The 27,921-nt window shown below is 40.3% G+C and overlaps 1 protein-coding gene across 3 annotated transcripts in view; it reads right to left on the bottom strand.

The window, feature by feature from the left end:
• The window catches only part of LOC145981355 (putative sodium-dependent multivitamin transporter), a 133,250-nt gene that overhangs the window by 14,350 nt on the left and 90,979 nt on the right, over positions 1 to 27,921 (bottom strand). For all 3 annotated transcript variants that reach the window (XM_083114584.1, XM_083114585.1, XM_083114582.1), the window contains exons 6-9: positions 15,113 to 15,232; positions 10,634 to 10,784; positions 7,514 to 7,660; positions 2,842 to 3,066 (exon numbers count right to left, since the gene is read on the bottom strand). In XM_083114584.1, coding sequence (XP_082970710.1) covers positions 2,842 to 3,066; positions 7,514 to 7,660; positions 10,634 to 10,784; positions 15,113 to 15,232 — 643 coding nt within the window. The remainder of the gene's footprint in view (positions 1 to 2,841; positions 3,067 to 7,513; positions 7,661 to 10,633; positions 10,785 to 15,112; positions 15,233 to 27,921) is intronic.

Below are 27,921 nucleotides of genomic sequence, written 5' to 3'. Positions count from 1 at the left end.
ATATTAGTCCATAAATCATTTGACAAAAATGCAATACTGTAAATTTTATTTAGGTCTAGCAGTTAAGTAGAACCATATTGTCGCACCAATGCTAACCACAAATGTGCAAATTTTCATCCTAACCATTGAAGTACTGCAAAATTATTAGGGAATAATTCTATTCTCCCATTTAAAAAGGGTGATTTTAATCAAATAATATTCAAACATGCATTTTACATAGCAGAAAGTACTTTTGGAAGCCAGAAATGCATGAATTACACCTTAATAGTTGCAACCTATACAACTTACCACCAAAGCGTGCTATGAAACCAATAGCACAGTATTCATTATAGCTTAACAGCATGTGGAAAATACATAGCAGGCTGCAAATTTTTGAGTCTAACATGAGAAATTTCATTTCACTTCGGTGTTTTATTGAACTTCTTATATCTATGAAATTTGTCCTTTTCTATCTTTTCATTTCAGCAAATTGAGTAACGTGCTACAGCATGGTAGCATGTTAAGCGGCAGCTACTGATTACTCACTGAAAGTGTTGCATGGCACATTTGTGAACCCCGTGAAAGACCAAAATGGCAGAAAAGTATCAGCTAGTGTCGGTAAATAAATTCCAACCCATACTGATGCCACTGGTATTGCCGAAACCGATACATTGGCAATGATATTTGTTCAGCTCTAGTTTTCAAGCATCAGTGTCAGTGGGAATTGTGTAGTGTATTCTCCATGTTATCACGTTTAATGCCGGTAAACCAACTTTTTCATATATTTTTATGCATTTATCTTGAATATATGGTTTATGTATGCCACTGATCGTTCTCTATTGTGCACTTCTGATGGCCAGGTTTCCTCCCAGATTGAGTGCAAGGAGGTCAAGGGAGCCGAAGTGAGCGGTTATTTAAAAACACATGGTCTGCGCGATCAGTTCCACCATTGCAAACAACATTGGCAGAAGAAAACTGCTTGTTTCTTCCTGCTTTCTGTGCCATGATTGACAGAAGCATTGTTGCTCCATGAAGGAAAATTATCCTTGGGTCCAATTTCAGGTAAAAATAGAGATATTATGAAAAGTATAGAAATTGTCGGAAAATTTGAACTTATAGGATTTCTGTTTTTGTATTACTTGCATGCCTATATTGGTGTTTTATTTATATACATCTAATTAACCTACGTTGAATTATTTATTAACAAACTAACGAACATTTCAAACAGTGCAGAGAACAAAATAGTAATAACAAGAAAGCTATACATGCATGAAAAACAACTTTGCATTACCTGCCCCATATACCAGGTGTGCCGGTTAATAATTCTTAATTTAGTCGCTGGATGGCGTTGGAAGCAAGGGTTGGTGCACAGTCCCAACTGTTAAGTCAGTGTGTTGCCAGGAGAGTACCTGTCAAAATGCCATGGATGTGCAACTGAGTGCGAGTGATCGTGATATTGGGTTTGTGTGGGAACCATGTTGACCTTCAAACCAAATAAGTAGCATGTCCTGCTTTTCTTGATCAATCAAAAGAAAAATGCGAGTGAAAGCCATCGTATCTTTGTGGAAATGTACGGTGACAATGTCCTAACGCAAGACGCATGTGTGCATTGGTTTCGACGATTCAAAAGTGGTGATTTCGACTTGAAAGACAAAGATTGCCCAGGCCAGCTGAAAAAATTCCAGGATGCCGAATTGCAAGAACTGTTGGACGAAGACGACGATACGCAAACGCAACAACAACTGGCAGAGAAGTTAAATGCTGTTCGCCATACCATATCTGATAGTCTTCATGCCATGGGAAAGATCCACAAGGCAGGAAAATGGGTCCCACATCATCTGAACGACAGACAAATGGAAAAGCGAAAAACTGTGTGTGAAGTGTTGCTTTCTCGGCATGAAAGAAAGTCTTTCTTGCATCGGATAGTGACTGGGGATGAAAAGTGGATCTACTTCGAGAACCCAAAATGCAAAAAGTCATGGGTTGACCCAGGACAACCTTCAACTTCGACTGCAAAACCGAATCACTTCGGAAGGAAGACAATGCTCTGTGCATTTGGTGGAACTGAAGGGTGTGGTGTACCATGAGCTTCTGAAACCAGGTGAAACAGTGAATGCCATTCGCTGTCGTCAACAACTCATCAATTTGAACCATGCATTGATCGAAAAGTGCCCAGATTGGGCAACAAGACACGGAAAAGTGATTTTGCAGAATGACAACGCCTCATCACACACAGTGAAAAGTGTCAGACACACCATTTCTGCACTTGGCTGGGAATTCTTGCCCCACCCGCCTTACTTACCAGACTTAGCCCCTTCGGACTACCACTTGTTTTCATCGATGTCTCACTCACTTTCCCAGCAACACTTTAACAATTACGAAGATGTCAAACAATGGCTTGCTGACTGGATCACCTCAAAATGTGAACGATTTTTCTGGAAGGGCATCCACAATTTGACGGACAGATGGGCATAATATATAGCTAGCTATGGTGCATACTTTGAATAAAGCATTTGTTTACCTTTCTCCCCGGATACACTTGTTTTCCTTCGGATCAATTAAGAATTATTAACCGGCACACCTGGTATACATAAGTCATGACATCTGCCTAGTCACAGTTGCCAGCTCATAGTAATTTTACATACAAAAGTTACTAAAATAAATATCTCCTACAACCTAGATGGGTTGTATAATAAATATATGCAATAAAAAAGAAGTGTAAACCAGGTTAAAGTTTCAGAATACCCAACTCGGGAACTAGTATCAGTTTCAAGTAGCAGTAGCTCAGTCCTAGTAGACTCCTCGACATACAAAAATTGAAAAAAGTAGACGTTTTTGGAGGTTATTTTGAAACATACATACCAGTTCATTTGTATGGAGGAAAAACATTCCCAAAGTGAAAACGCCAAATAAAGGTCCACCAACTACTCCAAATATTGTGAGAGTGGCTTGCAAAACACCTCCCAGTAGGTCCGCAATGAAGGCCAGACCAATACACACCAAGCCATAAAAGAGTGCCAAACATTTGGAAAATATAGCTTTCTTTCTGTCAGGCATAGAAACTTTGTGGCATAAGTTGTATACAGGCTGAAACAATAGAAAAAATATAATGTAATAACAGGGTACACATTGCATGTGATATAAATAAAAAGTATTTACTTACGATTAGTGAGTATGTACAATTTCCAAACAACATTTCAGGAATCAACTGTTCCCTTCATCAGGTTTCTTCTTGACTATTGTAAACTTTTCATAGCCACGTCATATATAGTTAAAAACAAGGAGGAAGGATATAGGAATAACTGTGGTAGAAAAGGAATTCTAAAACATGCCCATCCTGTTAAAACTTCCATACCCACCATAGAATGGCATGCGTCTTTTAACTTTTCAAGTCGATATGTTTCTTTTTAGATTGACTTTTTAAGCACTTGTGTTTTATATAGGGATGATAGTGGGTATGTCCGATGGTTTTTCCTTGTTACTGAATATAATTACTTTTCTGTAAACAGTAACATTTTTCGGCAAAAAGAGGGTCTGGCCATGGGTAACAGAATCTCTGGTTTCATCGCCAACGTTTTCATGCATTATGTTGAAAAAGTGGCTTTATATCAAGTGGGGGTAGGCTTAATGTATTATGGCAGATACGTTTACAACATCCTCATTATAGGGGATAGCAATGCATTGGACACAGCCTTTGTTGAATTAGGGAAACAAGATGAAAGAATCAGCTTTACCAGGGAAAATATAAAAGGCGGGAGTATTAATTTTTTGGATTTAAGTATTACCAAAACTGAAAAAGGGCTTACAACCGGTAAAATGTGGGCAGCATGAGCAGCTCTGTACTCCACACATATACACGAAAGCACTATCTCACATTAGGTTGGCCAGGCCTATTATATTTATTAATAAAAGTGAGTTCCCAAGAAAACCAGACAATTTTAAATGACATTCAAAGATATGCAAGACCCTCTTTCCCTCTGGAAACCCATACTTTGTATACTTATATTTTCATCCCAGATTGAGTTCCAGCATAGGCATGGATGTTAATTTGAGAATATGCCTTCACAATTTATCTAATCATCATTCATCCTCATTGCTGCGATTAGCGCTTAGAACATAAAACTAATTTAAGTTTTAAAAAAAACACACATAAAATTGAAACTTGTTGTTAGGTGTTCACAATTTTTGCAAATAATAGTATTAGACCTTGGCCTATCTCCCGACTGCCAGTCTCCCTCTTCAACCAGTAATGGGATGATGCAGTAGCGAAGCGTAGTCTTACAAAGGAGACAAGCGATGTTTCAGTGCAACAAAACATGTAGTACAATGGCATGCCGAAAGGGAAGGCTGGGGGGGTTATTCCAGGTTTATAGCCTCATTGGCCTGTTCGCTGGATTTGACAAAATATCATAATAAAGTGATGGTACTAAAAATAAACCATATGATCCGCAAACGTCATGTTTACTTTCAAAATTTCAGGTAACGTTATTCATATGGTAATAAACGTCTTACATATGTGAACTTTCCACATACGACTAAAGGTGTACGGAATTTCTTATTTATTTATTAGTACCCACTTTAAACTGTAGGTCCAGTCCCAATTAGCCTTATTGTGCATAAAGTGGACGTAAAACACAAACTCAACAACAACAATAAAACTTAAAACATGTTCTTTTGTACACAATGTGCACATCGTATATGATTTACTTCTGTGCTGTATACAAATATCAGAAGATACAGTTCGACCACAAGGAAAAAAAAACCTTCCGTCAAAAGCATTCGTGCATCTTCCCTGCCGTTGTCAGTGCTTGGGGCAGTGTTGCCAGGTCAGACTTTAAAAAATCGGGAGATTGTTTCTTGGGAAACCAGAGAAAATCCAATGATCTAATAGTAGCGGATGAACGACGTTTTTTGCGAGGGCAGCATAGGTTTGCACACTGGGGGGCAAGGGAACGTCCGCAGATTTTTTCCAGCGAGGGGGAAACAATGTATTTTTTTATCAGGTGGGTAAACTAGGCATATTAACCCGTAGTAGCGTTGCCCTCTCAGAAAACACCACTTGAGTTTGAAATTATCACGTTCCTATTATAATAATGGATGTAATTTACTGTGACTGAAATCAACTCATATGTGAAATAAGAGGTACTTTTATGTCAACATTCATTTTCCAGAAGGGAAGGGAACGAGATAGGTTGTGAATAACCTAGAGTCGCCAAGCAAAGGGTCACAATAAAAGCCCCCTGCTGCAGTGGCGCACGTTGTTTACGGTGTAAACGTCACAGATACATTTGTACAAATGGTGTTAAACCCAGCACCCTGTGTTTGGCGAAAATAAACCGAACATTTCCATTTCAGGAGTGGACGTGTTTCAAACAAAAGAAAGTAAACCGTCCGAGGGACCCGACCAACGTCTTTCATCTCTTCTGCATCTTCCGGTGGTAAAATCTAAGAGGGTGCATGGAAAACATCCTCAAGTTTGCCCCTTCTCAGCACCAATACAAGAGGTCTGCCATGCCTCTATTTTCGCAAATAATATTCATGACAGTAAATCGTAGAAAGTTGTGTTCACAAATGAAGCTAACCTGCCGCCTTTTGTTGTCGGCGATTTTCCACAATCTTTCAAGTCGAAAGCTGACAATAAAAAATTAATTTGCCTTCTGCTGGTGTTCGGTGTACAGGTATCGTTAGGGGTTGGCACGCATCCTGCACCATAATGAGAAAAAGAATTACGTATGTGAAATATATTGGTGAATTATACAGCATGTGGTCTTCCTCAATAATTGAAGATAACAATGCGTATGCTAGGGTTCACCTATCCTCCCATCTCTTAGAAATACACCCACACCCACACACACACACACACACACACACATATATATATACATGTTTAAAATAATTTGCCCGCGCTACGAAGTCAGAGGTTCTACCTAGTAAGACATGGACGTTTCACTGTGTTTGTGGCACTCCATCCATTTCATCACTTCTTCATTCATCCTTGTAGTCGTACCTACCCGTAGAGACACAAAAGCAACGTAAAATAACTAAAATAGAAATAGATTTTAGGGTGGGATAAAATACAGCCATCTAAAAATAGTAATGTATAGTATGTCCTAGCACAATTGAGTAGCGTTTGGCGTAATTTCACAGTTCAAACAGCACTTTTCATGGCTGAGTGGAGTTCCACTCTATCTCTCCCCTCCATTTTCAAGTAAGATGAGCAGGAAACGAGTTTTTGAGCAGACCGTTGGAGATTCCATAGCAATATGCCTGACAACAGTGACGTAAGCCGCGCTGAATGTTCCTTCCCACTGCCCTTTCCCACACCCGCCGGCGTGATGTGGTTCTGCACAGGTTTTTTTGCTCGTGGTTTCCCTATAGTTCTTTTTCAGATAGCTTTATTTTCACTACGAGTTCTATTCAAAAGCAGTCAATTTATTGAATGTTGTTGTAAAATTTGAGAAACAGCTCACTTGAATTACTGTGTAAATAACTTGGCAGTTGCAAACACTGGTTGCGATCAACACTTCTGACGTAATATGAGCTGGACGCAGAGTGTAGACAAAGGTCCGTCGAACCTTCCCTCCCTCCCTGGGGAAACCCTACACAGGAGTGCACATTCCACTTCCTGGAAGCATGAACAATCACCCTTTGCCATCTCGCCCCAACTCCCAATGTCAATTTTTTACGCTTTTTACATTTCGCGAAATCTAAAATAATTTGTAATATATGATATATATGGAATTTAGAACAGTGACAATAACTTATTTTAGTTATTTTATGACTAAGAATAATTATTAAATTCGCGATCTTGTTTACGTGTTCATGAAGACAAATATTCCTTACTAGTTTTTGGTGGCAATATAACCTTCTGCTTTCAGTTGAGCTCTGCTATTTTCGGGAATAACGCAAGCTCAGCACGCAGAGCTTTTTCTTGAAGCTTTGAGGATGGGTCCCACTCGAATTTCACGCTTCGCCATGTGACTCCTTCGGGTGCGTTATTTTCCCACAGAGTGGCCACGAGCATTGAGGCTAGTGCTTGCTACAGAGCTGCTGAGGGAGTTTGCAGCCGTAATTTTTCACGAAATCGAGTGCGATGGAAACTAAATAATGCTAAAACAGTAAGTACATTAAATGATATTCGAATAACGCAAGCAGTGCTTGCATTGCTTGTACTATATCTTCGCCTCTGGGGTGACGTGGGGTCAGCACGTCGAACCCTCAGCCATTATAGGAAATTTCCGAGACCGGATGACACTACTCAATCGCAGCTCCCCACTTTCCTCACAATGGTGGGTTGCCACTGGTCCTAGACACAGGACGAAAACCCAGACTGAACCCATGTTGTCCCGCAGTCGGAGTCCAAAGCACGGCACCTTAGACTGCCGGCCATGGAGAAGATAGGCCAAGGCCCTTTCAGGACTGTCAAGCCACGGATTATTATCATTATACGTAGTATTATTTGACAATATTTCTACAATTTTTATCAGTGAATTAAAGTTAACTGAATATGTATATAATTTATTTATTTATTTACCTGGACATAATCTTCAAGAGTTACAGCTGCCAAAGAATTTACTGCTGATGACACAGTGCTTAAGGATCCACTGAAGATTCCAGACACAAACAATCCTGGAAGACCTGGTATGTGACCCATTCTCTCAACTACATAAAGAGGTAGTAGCTATTCTTCAAGAAGAAAAAAACAGGAGTAGAGGTATATTGTATTTGAATCAGTTGCAAAATTAGTGCAAACTAATGCATTACAATATTCAACATGGAACAGAATTAAAAAAGGAAGAACTTTTTATTATTCTCGGTATCACCATTTATCTTGTATATCTCTCTCGAGAGTGAAAGCAAGCAAGCAAGTAAGCAAGTAAGTAAGCAAGCAAGCAAGCAAGCCAGCGTGCGTGCATGCGTGCGTGCATGCGTGCGTGCATGTACGTGCGTGCGTGCGTGCGTGCGTATCAGTAACCATACTTTAGAAGTAATGATAACTTAACCAAGTTACTGTTTAAAATGATTAACTGTAAGTGTAAATCCATTACTTTTCAAATAACTAGTAATGAAAACAGTTACTTTACATTCTTGCATGGATGAACATTTTGTCTCCTAAGGCAATTCTTACATATATGTATACATTTGTTATGAAAAGCTTCATTGATTGATTGATTGATTGATTTATTAGCATCCATTCAACTTTACAAAAGTGCGTGTAACTCTTTTTTCATTGGTTATAGCAACAACCCACTATCAGCTCGTGCATGAAACATGTTACATGAATTATATCTAAAACAAATTAACTGTAAAAATAACTTACAGTTGCTTCTGAAAGTAACTTTCCAAACACTGATTATACATATACACACATGTAGGTTAGTGCAAATGTCATGTTCTGAAAATATGGTAGCCTTTACAAAGGAGGGTCACTCTAGGACTATTATAAGATTCAAATATAATGCCAGATTTTCAAAGCAAACTTTCCAAAAATTCAAGGGTACAAGTACATGTTTTCTCTATTTCAACCTTACATATTACCGTTCTCATCAACCCCCCCCCCCCAAAAAAAAAAACACACACACACATATATATTAATAACAGAGGCCTGCGAAATTGCAATTGTTGAAAAATACAAGAGACGTGTTTGCTGAGTTTTATGTTATTGGGTGTGCTGATTTCGAAAATGACCTCCTTTTTTTTCCATCACGTCAGGATTTTTTGCACAATCGATATCGATATTTTTGCTAAAATCCTATGTGAAAAGGAATTTTCGCGAACAATTTGGATGCACTATCTGGCAACAGTGGTTTTGATCCATTTAAATCTATGTAAGATGCAAATTGATTTATTAGCAATTGATTTTATTTTTTATAGGTTTAAATGGAAGAAAACCACTGTTGCCAGATCGCACGAGCCGCCTCTGGTCGAGAGAAAAACACAAAGTTCCCTTGCGTTTACACTTGTAACATCCCATTATGGTGAAGTTTCTAGAAAAAAAAAACAGCAACGTATTATGTTCATTTGTGTTTATTAAGGTAACGTACATAAAATAGATGATTGACCACATCAGGTCCATGAGGAACGGAACGGGGCGGGGCATATGGCCGATAGAATGTTCTCAGGATAAGAGATTAGCTTGTGATTTTTTCGGTTATACCCACGGACATGGCAGGCACAAAAGTAACAATCATCACAGTGGTTTCTTGGCTCCCTCCATGTCATAGGAATTCCATAGCGTAAAGCAGTCTGCTTTCCGTTGAGCCATAAGCGTAGATCATTGAGACACTGCACACACACTTTATGAGGAGCCCACGATTTGTCCTGGTCTCCGAGTTTCATGCCAAAATACGCAAGATAGAGTTTTCTTACATAGTTTGTAATGCTCCTCATGCGATGTTTAAGAACACTATATTCGCCGCATATGTAACAAAGTCATCTGGCACATTTTCACAACGTCTCGAACTCGGAGCCATGGTTCACGAAACGCACAGAGGAAAGCACCAGTTACAATTGCTTTTGTGATGCAGTTTCTACTTGTCACTGTATCAGTGCACGCACGACACTACACATGAAAGACAAATTGAGACGAACTTACAAATTTCCACGTCTTTTATCTTAAACTGAGTCCCTCATGAGGACATCTGTTTTATAACATTTCTGCTGCCTCCAGACAAGTCGCGAGAATTCAGTCTTACGAATAACACGTTCAAGATCAATCCAGATAAAACTCGACACAACTGGAAGGTGACTGCTGATTACGCTGGCTTAGCGAGCGTTCCTGCGCAGTCGGCGAACCAAGATAAGAATTTGCGCGACGCTATTGGTCGAGAGCGATTGCGATGGGGCGGGGGGGAGTCACAGAGGGGTATCGTTTCACCACGGTAGAATGATGGTCAGGCAGGGAGGGAAGATATTCCATGCCGAAACAACATATTTATGGTAAATGTTCATACAAATCCACATACAATTAAATTTTTCAAGAAAACGTGACGTGATAGACATTTTTCTTTATTTTTTTTTAACTCAGCACCACAAAATACATAAAGTTCACCTATCACTTCCTTTGTATTTTTTTCATCGCAGGCCTGTGGATCTCTGCGATTCTAATTCAATTCAATTAAATGGTACATGCATTTAAAATATTTAATATTAGGTGCGGAGTTTGCATTTGCCATTTTACACGTTCATCTTCAAACACAAATCACAAATTTAATATATACTAATTTACGAAAAATTGTTAATTTTATAAGAATTCCAAACTCAAATTTAAAAAGTAGACGGATTGAGAGAATTCTGCATTATTTTCTACGCAGCTTTTTTTTCCTTCCTCGATAAAAATAAAAACCAAACATCAGAGCAGTTATAAATATGAATAATTTCAAATAGGATTTGGATTAACAAAGGCTGCAATTTTTCATGTCTATGGAGAGAAATTCATGCAGAAGGCACGGATAATTGCTGGAGCCAATAATTCATGCATAATTCCTGGAATTCAAGGAATTCCTGGTGAGTAGCCACCCTGCTTAACAATAAGGTTATTACTTATTAATTTATGATTGTCTTATATTGGAGAATTTATATAAAAATGAATGTGCATAAGTAAGAACTATTTCCTATTAAGAAGAAAAAAATTCTAAATATACATATACCTCACCTGGTCCGCTGATGATATCTTGTTTGTGAGTATTGGATCACATTGATAATAGTGAGCGAAGATAGCAAGACCTGATAGACAAGTAAGAATACTGAGGAATGTAAGAATTGGCCAGCTTATCCACAGTGCCTTTCTAGATTCACTTAAACTCCTATTGAATAGAAAATAACAGATGCAATAAATTCCACTTGACTGTAATGCCTGTAAAGATGTTTACAAGACCATATATTTTCTAATGCTAATGTTCTGCAATGTATACTGTATTACAGTTTGGGGAGGACAGCTCACGTACATACAAAAAGAGTGTCTACACTACAGAAAAGGGCCGTTAGACTTATATGCAAAGTACCATCCAGATCCACATGCAGAATTGCCTTTCGCGAAAACAACATTTTGACTTTGTACTTGATGCATGTTTATAAATCTATTATCTATGTACTTAATGACAAAACATAATTTAGAAACGAAGAAATTCATGGACATAATACAGGGACTGGCAGAAAAAGCTGACTGTTTTGAAATGTGTGTATAAATAAAACAATTAATATAATGCAAGGTTTAATAATCAAAATTGCTACAAAAATAATTGTCATTTACAGTGCTTACAATAATTTATCTTTGTTTTCAAAATTGTGTCCGATAAATGATGACCATTCCTTACACATTTATGTAGTCTTGCCTTTAAGTTGGACGTCGCCCTCATTTGGAATTGCTGCTATTTCGTTGCGAATAGCTAACTTGAGATCACCAATTGTTGTTCAAATGGTTCAAATGTTCAAAAATGGTGTTTACCTTTCACACAATTGGATTGTTGTGTGAGGTCTTTCAACGGCGAAGTGGGGGGAGTGCTCATTGGCTTCGTCGCTCAACACCATTTCAGTTGAGATGGAGCAGTGGACTGGCCGACACCGTGCTTTTGTGTTAAAAGCATATTTTAAAAATGATGAGTCCATTGTCCAAACCCAACGATGGTTTCGAAGCTAACATGTTGATTGTCATGGCTGTGTACCCAGTCTGCTATGGGTCAAAACCTTTCGAGAGACGGGGTCAAGTCTGAAAAGAATCTCAATGGGCATGGTCCGGGAAATGTTTCCTGGACGTGTTGTGTCAAGAAATTGTGATGTTCCCTGGCCTCCTCGCTTCCTGGATCTGACGATGTGTGATTATTTCCTCTGGGGCTACCTCAAATCAAAGGTGTATGTTGGAAGACCTCACACAATTGGTGATCTCAAGTTAGCTATTCGCAACGAAATTAGCAGCAATTCCGAATGAAATGCTCAAGAGGGCGACTTACAACTTAAAGGCAAGGCTACATGAATGTGTAAGGAATGGAGGTTTATCATTTATCGAACACAATTTTCAAAACAAAGAAAAATTAATGTAAGCATTGTAAATGGCAATTATTTTTGTAGCAATTTTGATTATTAAACCTTGCATTACTTTAATTGTTTTATTTATATACACATTTCAAAACATTCAGCTTTTTCTGCCGGTCCCTGTACAAGACAAAGACAAAACTTCCATATGCAGACTAACAGATTAACTCTGACAGACAGATCACCACATTCTGCAGGTTCAAAATTGCACAAAATAATTGACTAAAAAAATATACTCCCTTAAAGAAAAACCTACAGCTAATCAAAAAATACCTCACAGACAGAGCTCTGTATGACATTATTGAACTATAAATTAGACTGGGTACAAGTATCAAGTACACAAAGAAATTCAATAATGTCATACAAGTAATAATGTATCTCTAATTTTAAAAAATCATGCATGTGCTATATATACATATTTTACAAATATATATGCTTATCATTGTCTTTAATATTGTGAATATAATGTACAATTTATGTAAACTTCTTTATCACATACATGCAGCATGTAAAAATTTTTGTTCTTATACTGTAATAGCATAAAATCAAAATTTGTTATTTACTTACGTACAGTGAGTATATACTTGTCAAAGACAACGTTTCGGTGGCAACTGCCCCCTTCTTCAGGTCAAGAAGTCGGGTTTACGAAAATCCACAAAGCTTCCTCAATTAGAAAGGATATATGGTTTTTTACGTGGACAGGTTGAATTCTAGGATAACAAATGACTAAAACAGGACCATTCCCACATTTTAAAATCTCTTAAAACTCATATAAAAACTGTTAAAACCCATGTTACTATCCGATCACAATTCACATGTTGACTGGAACTGGTACATACCAGCTTTGTGGATTTCCGTAAACCCGACTTCTTGACCTGAAGAAGGGTGCAGTTGCCACCGAAACGTTGTCTTTGACAAGTATATACTCACTGTATGCAAGTAAATAACAAATTTTGATTTTATGCTTATATATGATAATGAGTAAGTCGCACACATCCAAAATATGAATACTGTAATAGCTTGTATGCCATAGCTTATATTTCCATGTACCTGACGAAATCCATGCCCATGCAAGATGGGTCAACGGATGAATAAAGATTATGATTATTATTATTATTATTATTATTATTATTCTATGTGCGTAAAAAGTGGTATAGTGTTGAACAAGTTAGTGAAAAAAGTAGCATGTTTCCAAATCTAACATGTTACCATCACTTTTGTTTCCAAAAGTAAGGCATTACCATTTCCGGTACTTTTCCACACAAAAACCTTTAACTGTTTACGCAAGTATCACATCTGCTGTTCTCTCTAGTGCATGTTTTCTATGTGCAACTTTACACACACAAGTTTATAACAACACAATCTGTTCTCAAAGTGGAGGGAGATGCAGGAGGAATCTTACCAAAGAGTCCCCTAGGTGTCACATTGTTTCCCATGTTAAAACAAAGGAGCACCTCCCACCCCTAGATCCAATCAATCATCACTCCCAACACAGGGTTCCTATATTTCGTAAGTGAAAATCCAGGATGCAGGTGACGGGAAATCTGTAGGGGAATGGACCTGATAAAGTATGTATGTCTATATATTGAATCTCCCAAGGAGTTCCAAAGACAGTAAGATATTTCAGAAAATATTTTCAAGGACGCTGAGCAATAATGAAAACACTGCATTGTAGTATAAATTTAGGAGACCCATTTTTGCAGCAAAATTCAAAAAAATTCTAGATTTAAAAGAGTTTTTAGGACACCATTTTGTACCTTACATAATACAGAGCATTCCCTGACATTCGCTACGAGACTCGGCGGCAAGCTGCCCGGCATCAGCGCTTGTCTTTCCCGGTGAACGGGTCTGCGACAGTCGCTAGAGTCGGCTATTAAAATTACAGTTTTCATATTGTGTACTAACTTTGACTATAGAAGGTGTTGAAAATGATGTCCCTCTGCTGCAACACATTCCTGGCATCTGTGAAGGAAATTGGCATTTACACGTGCAAGTTTGTCTACTGTAGTTCTCCCGATTTCTCGTACAATACTCTCTTTTAACTCACGGATGGTGTGCGGATAATCTTTGTATACTTTATTTCGCCATTTTTCTTTCCACTTTTATTCAGAACTGACCCTGTTACTCTAAACTTTTTTACGAGGTTTAATATAAGCGACTGTCGCGAACCTGTTCACTGGGAAAGACAAGCACTAATGCCGGGCCACTTGCCGCCGAGTCTCGTAGCGAATATCAGGGAATGTTCTGTAGATACCTGTATAGGAATGTAATTAATAAATAATGTAATTCATGAAAGTATTGTCTTTCCCACCTGATTCCAGTATGTTGCATTCCAAAGAAACTTTTCGGGACACCAGGACAAATGATACAATTTCAGAACTGTCCCAAAAAAATGCAGAACATTTAGCAACCCTACCCTAACATAACAATTTCCACTTTGAACACAACAAAGCATGTATTTTGACCATGGCAACAAATCTCCCATTCTGAATACAAGTAAAAAATCGTAAAATAACAAAATAATGCTATAAATACTCATGTAATTTTGTATAAGTACCAAAAAAGTAATATGTTACCAAGTAACCCATTACTCACATTCTGTTACTTCCCAACTTTGTTATAGACGAATATAAAAAAAATACAGTGCGTTCGTCTTGGCTCTGGGCCGAGATAGCACGTGACATGGCGCAGATGCCGGCATTTTCATTCTGTAATGGCTCGCTTATTTACACACATATCTTTAGCATGTAGGCAATTATATTTATATTGCATAATGAGTACTAACCTATGTTATAAGAGTTGTTCAAAGTTGTTCATGCGCTATCTTGGCCCAGAACCAAAACAAATGCACTGTATAATTCAGTATAAAGTAAAAAAAAAAGTAAAGTGCTCCCCTGTGCATAGAACCATGCCATGAAGGCATATAGGGGGTGGGGGGTAACGCCCCACACTTTCTTGATCCAGTCGTGAGTGGGGTGATGTGATCAGCATCACGCCCCTGACTGCCTTTACCCCCCAGGGTTTCCCCCAGGTACCCATGTTATTCGATGCTGGGTGGGCTCCGGCATTACAAAATAGTAACACTTTAATCCAATACACCTACCTTACAGTTAGCAATCGTTGAACCTGTGCTTGATTTACAGCATAAAGGGGAAGGTATGTGAATATTCCACCTATAGTCTGGGTCCAGAAAGTGTGCCTTACTGTTGGATCTATATTGACACTAAGGAGAAAAAATGCATTTTCGTTAGTCATCAACGAAAAAACAATATACAAAGAAATATATTTTTGTCACATGCAAAACATAGAAACATTTATCTTGGATAGCATTTCTTGCATTGTAAAATAATTTCTCTTGTAAGCTACAGTTGTTACAAACGTAAAAACAGAGATTTGGTTGTGACATTTTAGGAGAACACATCAGCCATTTATTTTTAGTTTGATTAAAGAAACAGTTAAAACAATGATAAAAAAAATGGTAAAAAATAAGCAGTTGTACAGTGGGATCTATGAGTATTACCATACAAATTGTCCATCACCATGTTCATGCACTTTATTTGACCCAATAAGAGCTTCAAGAATTAAAAGAAAACTCAAAACAAGCTGTTGACAACTTCTGCACCAGCATACATAAAAATCCATTGCTTAAAAACACACTATGACAATTTGCATGGTAATACTCATGGATACCACTGTAATAGTCATGGATACCACTGTACAATGGATGTTGTCAATGTTACATTGTTTTAACACAGCAACTTAACTATAAAACAAGCAGTCTGTTTTATTATTATTTAAGATAATTTTTTTTATCACATTTTCTAATTATAAATCCTAAATATCATCAGGCAATTCAAGATCATAGTCTTTTTGCAGAGATTCTTGATGTCTTCCATTACATTAAATTTTAAAGATGGTGGCTTACCCACGTGTATGTAACCATTCTCATTATTTAATTTCTTCAATGTCTGATGAAGAGAGCATGTGTTCGCCTAAAACATCACAACAAAAACTGTGTTTTTATGCTTGTAACAACCGTAGATTAAAAGAGAAATAATATGTAGAAACATTATTCTTTATTTCAATTATTTTTATATCTACAGGGTGGCCACAAAGTGGGCATACCCCTGGGTTTTCGTCAGAAAGTATATTGAAATGTTGTTGATTTGCAATTGTTCGACCATGATGAAACACATCAAACGTGGTTTAAAGTGCAAGCCGTACCGTCACGTTAATGAACTCTCTGATGCTGATAGGGCGTGACGCCGGAATATCTCCGCAAAACATCTGCCAGGACATGGTGCAGAATTCAGCTGTGCTACGATCATGATGGTCCGCATACCGATGTCCTGGATAAGAGAACTATGAGGTATGTGATCACATCACTATAACAACAACAACCACTGTAGCATAGAAAACAAAGGAGTATGCCCACTTTGGGACCACTCTGTACATCTTTGGTTATTACAACAATGATGATGAATGAACTAATAAAATTAATCATGTTTCATTGATTTGTTGATTTTAGTCCACTTTATGCACAGATTGGCTAATCGGGATACAGTTTAAAGTGGGAACCAAACCACTATATGCCTCGACCAGGTATCAAACCTGGGACCCCTTGATTACAAGATGATGTCTAGGGCTCGGAAGTTGAGGAAAAATCCTTTTTTTCCCCTATTGTCCGAAGACGTGGAACATAATATATGTTCATTTTGGGTCATTGTAGGCCAGAAAAAGGTGGGTTTTATTTGTCCTTTTTTGCCTTTTTCGGCGTTTTTTGGCTTATTGGTCCTTTTTTAGCCTTTTTTAAAGGTCTTAACGGCTTTTTTGTTGCAACTTCATCTTCATTCTCAATTCGAATCATCATCATTTCATCATCTCTTAAACATCCTATCTGTAGTAAAGAAATAAAAAAAATATATATATTTTTGGACGACTGAAGCAGGTAAGGTACAAGGTCCTTTAACCATATTTTGTCTGGAAGGTGGCGCTGTAAGTGGCAACTTTCTCTTGTTTTGAAGTTTTCAGTTTTTTCGCACTGTGTTTTCCATACCACCAGAATTTTGTATTTTTTAAATTCATTAAATATGTAATTAAAACTGAAGTTATTAATTAATTTGGATCACATTTATACATCCTTTTTTCAGTTTTTATGTCCCTTTTTTTAATATTTTTAGGTATTTTTATAGGTCTTTTTTTTGGCTATTATAAGGTCTTCACCTTCTGAGTCCTAGTGATGACGTTACCACTATGTCATTGGGGAGAAATAAATCATGGAATGAAGATAATGATACAATCATGCCTTAATCAACCTGAGACCTCATCTCTGGTTTCATAGCATATGTTGGCCACTCTGCCACAGAGACAGTGGAAGTAATATTCAATTTAAACATTAATTCATGTTAAAGGGAATTAAAAAACGCGGTTGATAATTAGAATACATATGCGAGTACTAAAATGATTTCTGCAAAACTTACTTGTAAATCTTCGATTTGATTTCGGACGCCTCTGCCACCATCCACTTGGGAAACTAGATCCTTCACGTGAAGTCTCGAGTTTCCCAAGTGGATGATGGCAGAGGCCACCGAAATTCAGTTGAATATTTACAAGTAAGGTTTGCGGAAATAATTTTAGTACTCGCGTATGTATTCTAATTAAACCTTAAATATTGAAATTCTAATACTTTCTTTTTTTTTAAAAAAAAACAACAACTAAATTACTGGCTATTTATAGATTTGTCAGATTGGTACAATTATCCCCAACTGTACTAATAAAATGATTATAAACAAAAATTAATCTCTTCCACTCCTACTAAATATTACTGAAGTACAAAGATATTTTTGGATTAATTATTGAAGAAATCTACAAACTACAAGGTGTCTAGAAAAGTCCCACACAGATCTGTAGGTGGAATTGCAGGTTCTGGAGTACATGGGGGATGTAATGTTGGTCTATACCTAGTGCGGATGTGGAGCGTACTCCAATTCTTCACACTGTACATATAGAATTTTAGACAATCCCAGAATACAAAGGATTTTACAAATCATCTAGGGGTGCAGAATGAAATTTAGGGGGTGCGATGGTGACAAAGAAAACATGAAACATGCATGCAACCTTTAGCAACTACATCAATTGCCAATCAATTTTTAGTATGCATCTATGATAACATGTCGATGAAACTGGAATACTAGTGACTTCTTGATTTTCGCTTGATTCTAGTACAGCAGCATGTTTGGAAATTTCAAAGGATAGCTTGGTCAAGTGAAGGCATGGACATCCGGAGAATTTTTCCAGGGGGAGCAATGAGGCATAACTTCCCGAGCACCACTTCTTGATATCTTGAAAGCAAGCGAAGTTTTTGTTCCAGTGCAACTTGGAGAAAAGAGGATGAACAAATAGGCGGAAAATAAAATGTCTTATTAGTAGAGTAGTGTCCCCGGTTCGCCAACCGAAAATGAGGCTCGGTGAGGCTCGCAGTGTTGCCAACTCCTCACTCGAAAAAATCACCAAGGTTTTTATCTCGGTCTAACCTAATTTAAAGCAAAAAGCTGGCAATACTGCGAATCTCACCGAGCCTCATTTTCTTGCAGTGTTGCCAGCTCGAGCGAGGCGTAGCCTTTTACGGTGTATGTTAACGGTTTGCTCTCGTAAGGCATGAGCCTCATTTTCTTGCAGTGTTGCCAGCTCACCCCAAGAATATTTCACCATGTGATATTTTACAAGCGAAGCTAACCTACAAATGGGAGTTGGCAACACTGGCAACATCAATTGCGGTTTAGTGTTGCTAACTCACCTCAAGAATATTTCACCATGTGATATTTTACAGGCGAAGCTAACTTACAGAGTAGAGCAGTGGCACCGGTTCCACGCCCGAAAATGAGGTATAGTGAGGTACACAGTGTTGCTAACTCCTCACTTGAAAAAATCACCAAGGTTTTTGTTTTTGGGTCTAACCTAACCTCAAGCAAGGAGCTGGCAATACTGCTTGAGGCTTTTCTCGCAGTGTGGCCAACTCACCCCAAGAAAAATTTCACCATGTGATATTTCACAGGCGAAGCTAACCTACAAATGGGAGTTGGTAACACTGATTCGTGGAGGTAGCCGGGTTCACCAGCATCAATTGGCGATCAGTGTTGCCAACTCACCTTAAGAATATTTCACCATGTGATATTTTACAGGCGAAGCTAACCTACGAATAAGAGTTAGCAATACTGATTAGTGTAATCAGCTTAGTTGAGCGCCATCAATTGGCGATCAGTGTGGCCAACTCACCCCAAGAATATTTCACCATATGATATTTTACAAGCAAAGATAACCTACAAATGGGAGTTGGCAACACTGACTAGTGGAGGTGCACGGGTTGAGTGCCATCAATTGATGTTGCCAGTGTTGCCAACTCACCTCAAGAATATTTCACCATGTGATATTTTACAGGCGAAGCTAACCTACAAATAGAAGTTGACAACACTGGTAACATCAATTGCGGTTTAGTGTTGCTAACTCACCTGAAGAATATTTCACCATGTGATATTTTACAGGCGAAGCTAACCTACAAATAGAAGTTGACAACACTGGTAACATCAATTGCGGTTTAGTGTTGCCAAATCACCTGAAGAATATTTCACCATGTGATATTTTACAGGCGAAGCTAACCTACAAATAGAAGTTGACAACACTGGTAACATCAATTGCGGTTTTAATGTTGCCAACTTACCTGAAGAATATTTCATCATGTGATATTTTACAGGCGAAGCTAACCTACGAATGGGCAACACTGACTAATAGAAGTGGCCGGGGTTGCGTCCGAATCAGCAGCAGATGTCACCTAGAGCGCTGTTCCATCCGGGACTCAGCCAATCTCTGTTGTCCGAATTTGCGGTAGACGTGGAGTCGGAGGGAAGAGCAGAGAGGCGCGACAGATGCACGCTTGAACTCGCTGTGACGCTGCGCTTGGCAGCCATATTCTAACTTTCACTTTGTACAGACAACATTTACTGATTAGAGGATGTAAAACTCAGTTATATTTTAATATTTTATCGATAATGAATGCAGAAAACGTAAATGATGAAATAGCGTGTTATATTTTTAATGTGAGTAGTTAGGTGGAAATCATTGTCATGTTTGTTTGCGCCCCAGAGTGCGGTGGGTGAAGTTCGGGCTGACACCTGGCGGGAAAAGTGACAGGCGTACTACAAGGGGACATGCAGATTCGGACGACTTGGACGCGACTTCGAGTGCACGCGAGAGCAACGGGGGAGAACGGGATGGAGCGCTTGCCAATCCGGACACGGCTTTTGTAAACCTCTCTCGGGAACGATGTGCCACACACGCGCGCGCGCGCCTATCGGTAGATTATGTTTCGCGTATTTATTTGTTGTGCTGGCACAGCGTGATGAGTAAATAATGCATTTTCTCATTTTTGAAGTACGAATGCACTTTATCGTAATCTTCCAAGTGCCGGGGGCACTAATGTTTGTATATCGTGACTTTTGTAAACCTCTCTCGGGAACGATGTGCCACACACACACACGTGCACGCGCTGGCGCCTCTTATTATTTGTGCAAGAAAAAAGATGTTAAACATGTTAAAACTGCTCTGTGACCCTCTCGTTCTTCACGTCGTGGACGAAGGACTTCTCGGCGACCAGGATCACACTGCATACGGTGTCCTCGGGCAACGGACTGTTGAACTCGCAGACGATCTTGATGTTGGTTCGATCGTTGACCACCACCTGCTTTCTCTTAGATGTGTTGATGACGAACATCGGCCTGCGGATTTTGAATTCGCTGGGGGTGTAGTACATGTCCATGCTTCCCTCGGTCACGCGTTTGAAAGCCGTGTAAGCTTCGTAAAGTTTGAGATAATCGTCTTTGGTCATGTCGAGGTTGTAATTCTCGCGCGGGAACACTTCGTTGCGTCCATTTTTGAGATAAATGTTTTTGATCTTGCAGTCGTCGAATTTGCTGGAATCTTTTTCCTGGTTGTTATCGCGCCCGGTTTGAAAGAACACTACGACGAAATCTGGCATGTCGAACTGTATGTTGTTGAACTGCGTCGTCACGTCGAATTCCATGTGACTTCCCGACGCCATCTTCTGCACGCACTGGTAACCGTGAAAGTGAATCGGCACCTGCGGATTCTTCAAGATCTCTGCTTTGTACTTGAGGGCGTAGTTCGTCTCGTATTCCACGATCGGCATTCTCAATTCCATGCTCCGGATGACGCACTTGGCTGCTTCGGGTAATGTGTTGGCTATCGGCGTGCCGTCGGCGTTCAAGTTGGTGTATCGCATCAGCGCGTCGTTGTCGTTGGCTGCTCTTCGAAACGTGACGCGCAATCCCCCCTTCCACATGATCTCTTTGTAGTCGGAGAAGAATCCCGGTAGCAGACGCATGGGAAAGAGTACTGTGTGATTTTTTGTTGATATTTTCGTCCCTGCTTCGAATCCTCCCGCCTGGTAGTATGCCGCGTCTGTTTTGGATAATTTCAATGTTCCCACTGCCGTCGACGTGATGCCTGGATAATCGATTCTGTCGATGACGGTGTTGTGTTTCCTCACCTCCACCTGCGAGAACAGATGAGGCACGAAGTTGTCCACGAGTATCAAATTTGCATTGGGCGGAAACGCGTCTCCGCTTTCCTTCTTCACCACGTCGAATTGAAGGTAGAGGTCCGCTCTGTGAGGATGAACGAACCCATCCCCTACGTCCACGTCGTATTCGATCTCCCTGTTCGCTTCGTTGAGATTGGCGAACGTGCGACGGTTGGGAGGGAAAGATTGCAATTCGTAACTTTCGATTTGCTCCATTTTTACTATGCGTGTTATTTATTATACGTTGATCTCCACGATGGCAGTGGTTGTTGCACCTGCGAAATCCACCACCTCTCCTTTCTCGTTTGTCACCACCAACTCTATGTCGTCTATGCGGTTGCGGCATACTGGAAAATAGATCGGCGAAGAGGGTGTGTAGATGATCGGTTCCATGAATTCGGAACTAGGTTTGAATGTGGCTATGATTCCTGTCTGCTTGTGACTTCCTAACAATCCGTCCGAGGATTTCGTGATCATGCCTTCCGCCACGTTGCAGTGAACGTTTAGAGTTTCTATGGCTAGAAATTTAGGAATGTTGGTTGCCGTGTGTTTGATGCCAGCTTCGAGTTTGGTGTTGTTCTCGAAACCTAAAAGTTCTCCCATGGTGCCCAGGTCCACGGTCTCCGTCGCCGATAGGATTTCCACTCTGTGCGTGACCGAATTTTGAGAAAGGTACGTGCCTTTGGGTAATTGAGCTTGCAAAGTGGAAAGATTGTATTGGCCTGGCGTGACGATGATGTGTTCGTTTCCAACGCTAATTTTATTATTGTGCTGCGTGACGTTAGGTATGAGGTACATGCTGTAGAATGCACGCAGAGCTACGGATTTAGGATAGACGATGTCGTCGTGCAGCGTGAGTTTCAGGATCGAAGATTCGCTCGTGAGATGGAACACGCCCATCGTGTTTAAGATTCCACAATGCTTTCTGAAAATGTTCCACCGAGGGGTTATTTATTTTAGACATGTATGCGAGAACGGAGAGGCATAGGTGGCCACAGTTAACATCGGTGAAACCCTGGATGCGTTTGTTATTGTAGTAGAGGTTGGCAACACTGAGATACTTCACCAACCTGGCAGGTGGTGTGCCACCGAACGAATCGAAAACAAATGCATTGTTATCGTCAATTTTGAGGTAGCATATCCAATGTGTACCAGGATTTTTGTAACTGTCCAGGTTGACCACGCCATACTCCCTTTTCTTCACAGCAGAGGGTAGAGAATCGGACATGAAAACACCCCTGAAGTTTTTTATTCCCAACAGTTCGATCAGAGATTCAATATCGAAGTTGGACAGGGCTTCTTCTTTTTTTTATATTTCTTCAAAGCATCGAGGTTGCTTTTTTTTGTTTTTTTGGTTATACCTTTCCCCTTCTTCTCCATAGCCAGGTTGTGACGTTTCTGTTCTTCCAATTCTGCCTTGTTCTTCTTCGAGTCGATGACGGTTTTTGCAATGGCGGCGCTACCGCCGGCCAAACTTCCAACGGCCCCTAATGCTGCCAGGATGGCTGGGATGCTGAATATGAAACCTCTGATCTTTTGCTGTTTTCGCGAACGCTGCAAGCGTCTCAATTGAGGTGTGCTGAGAAGTAATTTCATTCCGTGTCCTTTCGTCAAGCAAGAACGTTTCTTCTCGCGTTGTTTCTTGGTGAGTAACCCATCGAGGGCACCTAGATTTTTCAGATTGGAGTATGGTATCTGGTACACGACACCCTTGGGCTTCATGATGATGCTCTATATGCTATCTTCACGGTATGTTATTTATATATATGTTCTGAGATTTTTTTTGTTTTGTGTAATTTTTTTTTGGTATGTTATTTATATATAAATGTTCTGAAATTTTTTTTGTTCCGTGTAATTTTTTTTCAAGAATATACTCCGCGCAGAGCCGTTACACAAATTCTATTACATGCTTTGTTTTCTTACCAAGAAGTTCCTTTGTACCCTTGTACACGATTTGAGTTTTGTTCTCGATTAAAATAGCTAGCTTCTCGTCGGATAACATGTTAGCGTATCGATCTGGTAAAAATAGACTGTATTGTGCGTTGAGCAACAGACGCGCCTTGGGGCCATACTGGGTAGAAACAATTGAACCGGAAGTTATCGTGTAAGGTTTGTCCACTTCTAATTCCTGAATTTTTACATATTCGACTGATGAATTTAGCATTTGTTTTAATGCTTGGGCGTCTAGTGATTGTTTACTCATTTTATAAATGGCAAACACAATTGGAGTTTTTTTTTTTTTTACGTAGTGTTATTTATATACCGAAGAAATTTTTTTCACGGTTCGAGAAATTCTTTTATTTCTACACACCCCATCCAAGTTTTTGTTTCGTGTTCATGGCGATGGTGGTGCCCAGTGCTGCAACTCTTTCTCCCAGCGAAGCGTCTCTGCTAACGAATCTTTCGAAAGCTGCGTGCTCTAACTTTCTGTCTGCTTCGTGACGTGCATCCAGATCGGAGCGAGTGGTGTTGTAAGCGATGTCGTGATCTTTGCATGCGGCGTCCAACAGATTCACACCCTTGTCTCCTCTCTCCAATCTTTTCTCGAGTTTGGTACCTGGTCCGCAGTACTGGTAGCCAGGTAAATGCATCTCGAAAGGTAACTTGTTGATGATGTCGTTCACGAGACCCTTTCCTTCGGCCACGTTCCAGAATCTCGGAGGCAGCGTGTTGATGATTTTAATGAGGTACCCTATGCCCTTGTCGTCGTTTACGATGAAGTTGGAAAGTTTTGTGCTGATCATGTCCACGATGCCAACCTTCTCGTTGTAGAAATTACGATTGCCTGCATTCTCCTCTCCTGCAATAACCAACAACCTGTCTATGAGCTTGCGCACGTCGTCCACCCAAACGAATTCTTTGGGTAACGTGTTGTAGAGTTTGACGCCGCTGCCTGTTTTCACCTGGTTCCATATCGGCTTGATGAGATTCCTGTATTTTTCGCCGCTGCTCGATTTCACCCTATTCTGCGTAGCGTCGTTGTTCTGGTACAAGGCGTCCGTCATGATCAGAATTTCCTTGTAACTCTGGTAATCTTCTTCGGTGTAATCCTTCGGCTGCTTTTTGGCAACGAGTTCCCACAGTCCCACCGTACCCGGATACCTGTTCCAGCTATTCTTATCGCCTAAATTGACTTTAATGTCGTTGCCTTCGAAACTCACCTTCGATTTTCCAATCTTCCATACCACACCGCCGCCTTCGTTGGTTTCCATGGTGGGATACAATCCGAACACTTCATCCTTGTCGAACTTGCCCGTGCTCAGGTAGTCTCGTGCCAAAGGTCCCAACTCGATTTTATCCAAAGACGACGACGTGCTGCTTATGGCTCGATGTCGTGCCGGTACGTCCTTCAGTTCGAACGGCGTTGAAGGAATGCTCGAAATAGGCGTGGGTACGGTGTAACTTTTAGCTGCAAGTGGTACGAGTTCGTTGATCAAATTTTTATTTTGTTCTGTGACGCCTTTAATTTCTTTACCTAGATCGCTGATGGCATCGATCACAGGTTGATCTTGACGTTTCTTCTCTTCGTAGAATCCGCGATTCTCGGATTTCCAACCTTTGAAGCGTTTTGCGAGGTAGTTTCGCAACTTGAGATTTTCGTCTTCGATTTTTCGTTTCGCCATAACGTTATTTATACACGTTGTTGCTCACAACGTTGCAACGTTTAGAAAGTCGTTGATTTTGTTTCTGTATTTTCCATCGTTGGGTTTCCTCGTCATGTCGATCGTCGCGAATCCGAAATCGTCACTGTTCCAACAGTGGGAGCAGCAGCGTTCCGAAAATTGATTGTAGTTCATGTCTCCGCCTACGTAGTCATCGTACGCGTGCTTGAGGTTGGTGTGATCTTGACGAAACAAACATATGAAATTAGCGTTGTCGCGTACTAACTGTTTTGGAATTTTGGAAAATGTTTGAGCTAGGAAGAAGCAATCTATTCCTTTGTGACGACCTTGCGTGAAAAAATTGCGAATTTCATTTTGATTTTCCAGGATGACATCGTCGAACACAACAACTGAATTTTCACGACAATCGTCGAGTGGTTTTATTTCCGAAGCGAACGTTGCAATGTCCAGACCATCGTACAGTTTCATCAGTTGCTGGTATTTCGCTTGCTCCAAACTTTTCGAAAATACGTAGAGGTGCCTGTTCTTCCAATCTAACCAATTCGGTGCGAGGAGAAAATTGTCCACGAGCAGTGTTGTTTTTCCACACCCCGAAGGACCTACGATCAGACAGCGGATGCTGTCGGGAAGCAACTCGCCGTTCTTTTTTCTCGTTTGACTTTCCGAATCCGGTAGACGTTTCACCACGTTCCACGTACTTACAAGATCACTTCGTTCGCGTTGATCCAACTTTTTTCCGGAAGTCCCAGCCATTTGACAAACAGTTTGTCGCCTTTTCTACGCAATACTTTCTCGATGAGGTACGTGTCGGGATGTTTTGTTTTAGAGAGTTCCTCTTCGTAAAATCTTCCTTTCAAAATCTCGCCGCTACTATCTTTTATTATATACGTGTGTCGGTTTCCGGGTAAAACTCGAACCACCGTAAAAAGTTCCGTGCTCCAATTTTTTGTGAACCCCTTCTCGAAGGTGCGTTTGAATTTGCTGATCCTCACCTGGTCTCCAATTTTGAATTTTGATTTCTTGGTAGTCGTGGGAGTGTACTTTGGACAGTAAACTGTAGAAATTAAACGCTGCTCGTCAGATTTCGTAACGTCAGCTGGCTTCATGCCTATCGTTCTGTGTACCGTATTATTATAGGTGTCGACGAGTTCCGGCAGTATGTCGACCCATTTGTAATTTCCTCGAAGCGTGAATCGTTTCCACATGTGTGTTTTCAAGGTTCGATTAAATCTTTCCACGATGCTGGCTTTGATGTGACTGAAGGTTGAATAATGTCGAATGTCGTGTTTCCGAATAAACTTTTGGAATACGGCATTGTAAAATTCTTTACCGTTGTCTGTTTGCAAAAACCGTGGTCGTCTGTCGCTTTCGTGAAAAATTGTCTTGAATGCTTCCGTGACGCACGTTCCTGTTTTGGCCTTCAAAGGTAGAGCCCATGCGAATTTCGAAAACGTGTCTATGACGGTGAGGAGGTACTTGTTGCTCTTGTTCAATTTATGTACATTTTTTAGATTGCCGCTACTCATCTCCACGAGGTCACTTTGCCAGAGGTCGTCGATGCCCTTGGTCACCACCGCCAAACGTTCGTAGTTGCGGCGTGCAGGTTTATGCAATTCTTCGACGATGGCCTGCCTAGACATTTTTTAGAGATTACGTTTGAAGAGAAGCACCAGCGTGATGGGATTCAAAGAGGGTGGCACTTCGCTCGTGTTTTGAATGATCAGCTTATCGCCGGCACTCACGTCGAAAACGGTGAGATCTTCGTCTTCGTGTATTTCATATATGTTGCGCGTTTCGTTCCAACGTGCCAGAGGAATGTTTCCTGCTTTCTGAACACCACGATTCGATATCAAGGTCATGGTGGGAACGCTAGCTTTTCTGCCGTGAGACCAGTACGAAAATTCGTTTATCTGAATTGTACCATCGAGGAGAAACTTGTAGTACGGATGATAAGGATGTAACATGTACAGTTTGTTACCTTCGACGAACGTGGAGATTCTCTGTTGATTGGGTACGCTGTTGATTTCGATGGCTTGCAGAGAATGCAGTTTAGCGAATTTAGTATCGACGCTAACAAGGTTGCTGTGAAGCTGTCCCAGTGTATTTTGTACGGGCAACAAATGTTCGACGATGGTATCCGTTACTGTAGAAAATGACGGTTTGATTTTCACTTCCACGTTCAACTGCTTGAAGTTTTCGTTGAGTTCTTGCAATTTGGCACCGAAAGAGGCCAGCGTCGATTCCTGCGTGGATTCCAGCACTCCAACTTGATCTCTGATGTTGACGACGATACTCTGAAGGTTCTCGACTTGATTTAATTTCGAGCTCTTCTCGGTAAGATCGTTCACGATGCTTCGCATCTCGGTAAACTGCGTGTGAAGGTCTGCGACGCTCTGCGAAGTGGGCAGCGTCGACACCAGCGAAGCAAGTTCGTCTCGAATCTGTTCCACGTTCGCCGTTTCCGTTTCCAGTCGTTTCAGCATACGTGATATGCTTCTTTTCAAAGCGTGTAATTCTTTGGAGGTGGGGAGATTGGCCACCCTACTTTCGAGATCGCTCAATGAATTTTTGATGTCGCTCGAATCGGATAGTGCCGTCACGGCCGTTTTCAATTTTTCCAAATCTTCGCTCGAAGGTACGCTCGTCCGTAACGATTCCAAGTCACCCTGTATGTTGTCCAGTACGTGATGAAAA

This window comes from Lepisma saccharinum, chromosome 29, assembly GCF_977018435.1.
Source record: "Lepisma saccharinum chromosome 29, izLepSacc3.1, whole genome shotgun sequence".
NCBI lineage: Eukaryota > Metazoa > Arthropoda > Insecta > Zygentoma > Lepismatidae > Lepisma > Lepisma saccharinum.
Note: the sequence above shows the minus strand (reverse complement) of the source record. Positions and strands in the feature narration are given on the sequence as shown.